The sequence below is a fragment of the Remersonia thermophila genome, chromosome 7, assembly GCF_042764415.1.
Source record: "Remersonia thermophila strain ATCC 22073 chromosome 7, whole genome shotgun sequence".
NCBI lineage: Eukaryota > Fungi > Ascomycota > Sordariomycetes > Sordariales > Chaetomiaceae > Remersonia > Remersonia thermophila.
In genome coordinates, this window is record NC_092223.1 from 1,893,524 (window position 1) to 1,898,798 (window position 5,275).

Here is a 5,275-nt window from a genome sequence, read left to right on the forward strand (position 1 = left end):
AGCGGACCAAAAGAAAAAGGAAAAAAAAAAAAAAACATTTCTTTGCTGAAAGCCTGTCCAACCAATCAACCAACAAACAAACAAACAAACCAAACAAAACAAACACAAATAGCAGGGATGGGAGGGGGTGAGCGAGTGAGCGAGTGAACGAGGCACAGAGATTGGTAGGGAGGTAGGTCGGCTCTTCCCCCTGAGTGTGTGTGATACTCTATCCTACCTACCAGCTGGACAAGGTACGCTAGGGGCACCTGTACTGTGTAGTTATATCAGGTGGTATCTGTAGACCGACCAAACAAGAAAAAAACGTCCTAGCGTACCTACCGTATCTCAACTCAGGGATGGAAACAAGCTTCCCTCCCTCAAAAACCCTCTGTGCCAAACCCGTAAGCAGACAACAAAACACACTTACACGTACACATACACGTACAACAAGAGCAAAAACATCCATCCAAATACAAAACAATCTCCTCTCCTTCCGTAACTCATTGTATTACAGCCCTCCCTACCGTCCCCGTCCCAGCCAGTCCGGTCCCCGTCTCCTTCACGCAACCCGTACCCTACCAAACCGAGCCGCACCGTGACGAGACGTAAGAGTCTTGAAGAGAGAGAGAAAAAAAAAGCAAGCTTGCCAATGTTGAACCGGGGCCGTGACCTCATGCACCTCATCCATCCGTCCCTTCCCCCAATCCCCGCCTCCCATCCATCCATCCGTCCTTCCGCCCGGACACCTATCCAAAAAAAGACCCGGCCGTCACACATCAAGGGATACACGTACATACATGAATGCAGACATGCTACACACAAAACAGGAAAAACACAATACGGGGTATCATAGGAGAAAAGGGGGGGGTACAAAAAAGACTCATCAGATTGCCAGCCGTGACCAACACCAAAGAGAAACGAGCGATGAGAACCAAAAAAAAAAGGTGTGTGGGGGGGGAGAACAGGCTGATCCAGTCAACCTGCTGTTGCCAAAGGGGGGTAAGGGTATGCAGCAACTCGGACAAGAAAAGAGGAATCGCAGTGCGTTTTTGGCATTAAAAAGAACAAGGAAAAAAAAAAAAAAAAACAGGACGCATAGGTCTTGAGGATTAGAGAGACATTCGAATGAGCAAGAAGGGATAGATGCTGGCAGTCTCAGATAGGAGCAATGCCCCTGCGGTGCCCGGCCTTAAGGCCCATGTAGACACTCCAGGTGGCCACGTCCTGAAACAGAAACGTCAGTTAGTCTCGGATCCTTCCCATCCATCTTTTGGCTCGGGAGAAACTCACCCTTGTGACGACCGAGCCCGCGCCAACGGTCGAGCCCTTTCCGATCCTCACGCCGGGCAGGATGACAACGTTGGCGGCGATCCAGACATCGTCCTCGATGATGACCGGCTTGCCGTACTGCGTGCCCTGGTTCCCGTTGCGGTAGCGAGGGTTGGTGCTGCACGTGCCCGTGTAGATGCAGACGTTGGGGCTGATGATGACGTTGTTGCCGATCTTGACCTCGCACACGTCGTTGATGAGACAGTTGCGGCCAATGGAGACGTTGTTGCCAATGTGAATGTTGTAGCCGTAGTCGCAGTTGAAAGGCGCCTCGACCGTGGCGTTCTCGCCGACCCGTCCGGCGTGCGTCACGGGCGACACCATGGTCGGCGACAGCTGCACGCCCTCGCGGGGCTGCAGAATGTCGCGGAACAGGCGGGCGCGCTCGGCCGGTGAGACGCCCAGGTTCGGGTTGGTCGAGTTGTTGAAGCGCCAGCAAGCCGCATTGCACCGCTCCCGCTCCAGCACGAGCTCCTTGTCAAACGGGTAGTACGGCCGACCGTTGAGCATCTCGTCCTTTTGCCGGCGCGGCCGATCCGAGGGGAACTGCGTGTGCGTGAGCGCCAGCTGGGCCGTGGCCTGGGCGCCGCCCTGCGAGATGGACGACGGCGGGGCAGGCGGCGTCGAGGTCCTCCCGCTGTGCAGCATGCTGTTGTACGGAGGGTGCGCGAGCGTGGTGCTCTGCGGCGGCGGCGGAGGCGGAGGCGGGGGCGGGGGCTGCTGCTGCTGCTGCTGCTGGTCCGGGTCGGTCCGGGTGAGATCGTGGAGCGGCGGCACGCGCTGGTACTCCTTCGGGGTGCGATCCGAAAAGGCCGAGACGGCGGCGCTGACGGGGGTAGGGAACACATTGGCCGAGCTCAGGCTCGAGCTCGAGGGCGTGTAGCCCGACAGACCCGAGAGCTTGTTGTCAGGGCTGATGATGGCGCTGGGCAGGGTGGATGCGGTCAAGCGGTCGTCGTCCGTCTGCAGCGGGCGGCCCTGGGGCGGCGTGATGCGGAGGGTGGGCTGGCCGCGGTTGTAGGGCAGCGAGTCGCGCTTGGCCAGCTGGCCTGGCTGCGGGGACTGGCTGGAGGCGCCGTACGGGGGGGTTTGCTGAGGCATTCCGTAAGCTCCGGGGGGCACGTAGTTCGGATCCTTGGATTCGATGGTCACTTGAGCTGGCTTGTTCTCGGGCTTGTTGGGCCAGGCTCCCCTCTGAGGAGGATATCCGGCGCAAACAAAGCCTCCCCTTATACAGTTGACGCCTGCGCGGAAAAAAGAAACAAAAAACAAGTCAGTCGTCGGCCAGATCGCGGGGGGACCCGATGCGGCCGCGCAAGGTGGCCGCATGCTGTAGGTAAACAAGCAAAAGAACAGGAAATCACGCGTCCGGCCGCAGAAACGGGCCAAACAAACGCAAGGCTCGGGCGGAGGACAACTCACATTCGGGTTTCTGCTCATCGCACTTCTTTTTGCGCTTCCTGCACGTCAGGCAGCCGGTCTTGGTCCGGTTGCTGAAGTTGCGCTTGCGCTTCTTGGGGTCCGCCTGGATCACACCGTCCTTCCGCGGCTCGACGGGGGTGTAGGGGCCGGGGTAGGGGGACCGATCATCGCCTTCCGGGCTTTGGTCGTCGTCGCCGTGGCTCGTGGCCCTACGCACCGCATCGCTCAGGGGCTCTTCGGACTGGGCCGACACCGGGCCGGCCGAATAAGGCGCCTCATAGCTAGAGGTGCGTTCGTCCCTGGCAGGCGGCTGCTGTTGTTGCTGTTGTTGTTGTTGTTGCTGCTGCTGCTGCTGCTGTGGGCGCCACTGGTCGCTACCGCCATCCCGTGCGTCCTCTCGGGGAATGTCCCGTTGCTGCGAGCTCCCTGCATCGCGTGTGTCGATCCGCGGGCGCTGAGGCGCATGCTGCTGCTCGGGGCGATCCGGACGCTCGACCGGGGCTCGATCCGGCCCGTCTGGTCTCTCTACTCTCGTCGGCGGCGACGGAATATGATCTCGCCTCGGAGAGTCGGACAGCGAGCGCTTGCGCTTGTGTGATCCGTCACCCCCAGGATACGACGCCGGGCCGTCGGGCGGGATGCGATCGTGGTGGTTGACGGTGTTGCGGGCCTCGGGCTCGCGAGGATCGCGGGGATCGCGGTCTTGGTCCCTCGGGTGGGCTTGATGATGATGATGATGATGATGATGGTCGTCGGTCTTCGGGTCCGCGCGCGTCGATGGTCTGTTTCCTCGATCTCCCTCTGTCGTCGTCGTCGTCGTCGTCGTCCCGTTGGCTCCATCCGTCGGCCTTGGCGAGCCCCCGTTCAATGCCGTGAAGCTGGACATGTCCGCTCGCAAAAACGCGCCGGGGCGTTTTTTTTTCTAACTCCTCCTCCTTAACGCACGGTAGCGGAACGAGCAAGGAACAATTCGCAATTCAGAAGACACCGCGTGCGATCAAGGTCCCTGGAGAGGTCACGACTGAGGTGCGCGGCTTGCAACCGAGTGCCGGCGCAAACCCGATGCTCACCACTCAAGGTTGAAACGGCAATGCGGGCGTCGGGGTGTCGCCAAAGTCGATAAAAAATGAGAATAGGCCTTGTCGGGTGCGGGTTTGGCGTAGGCGCGAGGAGTGCGTGGAGGGAGGTCTAAAAAAACCGATGGCAGGGGAGAGGCGACCCAGATAACCAAGTGAGCGAGACGTCGGATGCGACGAACGGTGCTCGGCGGCAGCAGCGGCGGCGGATCTAAGCGAGTGGGTTCCCGGGATCCGAGCGAGGAGCAGCCGCGGGGGGGAGGGGGGGGGGGGGGGGGCTGCACGACAAGAGAGAGAGAGGTGTCGAGGGTGTGTGTAGCGGGGACTCCCGGTTGTGGGTGGATGCTGGAGTACCTAATATTGTTTGTATGCTTGCGCTGCGAGGGTGATGAGGCCTGAGGCTGGGTTGGGGAGAGGGTGGTTGAGGTTGGGTTGCCCCAGAATCCCGGGTCTTTTTTTTTCCTTCTTTGTATCTTGGAGAGGCAGGTAGAGCACCTGGTACGTAAATGCGGGAGAAGAAACGGAGAAGAGAGAAAAGGAAAGCGTTTGGGTGAGGAAGCGACAAGCTCGAGAGGACCCGCCGGTGATGAATCAGCAGACGCAGCCGCTTCGGCTTTGGACCTGAAAAAGCGCGGCGATTTGTCCGCGTGTGACCAGGCTGCAGCACGACAGGAAGGAAAAAGGGCAGGCGCCGGGCGGGCTGCGATGCGCCAAGGGCAGTGGGAAAAGTGCCCCACCCCTTCGTCCCTGGGACCGCTGGGACTGGGGACTGGGGCATGGGGCCTGCCCGGGGACGGACTGGGCTGGGGACCTGGGACGGGACTGTGGAGACTGGGGACGGACGGGGTCTGACCTTCATGGCTTGCTGACTGAGGTGGTGGTAGTGGTGGTACATAGTGGTGGTGGTGGTGGTGGTGGGGGGGGGGGTGGGCGTCGGGTGTGAGTGGCTTGAGGTTCCCGGGGAGAAGGGGAGCAGAATGGAAGTCCATGCATCCACCAGTGGGGCTCCCATCGGCCCCGGCGCTCGTGCGTCCGTTCTTCCAGTTCCATTCTGCCCTGATTGCCCGAGATGGACGTGCTAGGCAACTAGTTGCTGTGTACACAGTAGTTAGTGATTCTGTGCCCGGGCTGTGCCATGTCCCAAAAGAGCTTGAGCCCCAGGGATGGCGACATGGAACCCGGCACCCGGGGACGCTGAATGACCACCGGGCCAAACCCCCAACCTGACGTCAATCATGGAGCCACGACTCTCCAGTCAATAGCCCCTCCTCCTGGCGCCGTTGCTTCTGCCGCTGTTGTACTTCCTTTCGACAGCTACGGAAAGAAAGACAACGAAGAGCAAGAGAGAAAGATTGAGCTTTCTGCAGAAGTGCGGTGTAAGTCGTGTCCAACGAAACGGAATCAGCCTCTGGCGGCCGGATGCCGTGCTACTCGCCTCGAGAGCATCTGTCAGGGAACGGGTTTCA

At 60.0% G+C, this 5,275-nt stretch overlaps 1 protein-coding gene across 1 annotated transcript; it reads right to left on the reverse strand.

The window, feature by feature from the left end:
- Positions 1 to 1,137: 1,137 nt before the first annotated feature.
- Positions 1,138 to 3,619, reverse strand: VTJ83DRAFT_7479 (uncharacterized protein; the record flags this gene model as incomplete). Its single annotated transcript, XM_071014305.1, has 3 exons — positions 1,138 to 1,206; positions 1,273 to 2,555; positions 2,734 to 3,619. 3 exons carry the CDS (start codon positions 3,617 to 3,619, stop codon positions 1,138 to 1,140), a joined length of 2,238 nt encoding a protein of 745 aa, XP_070863696.1.
- Positions 3,620 to 5,275: the final 1,656 nt, after the last annotated feature.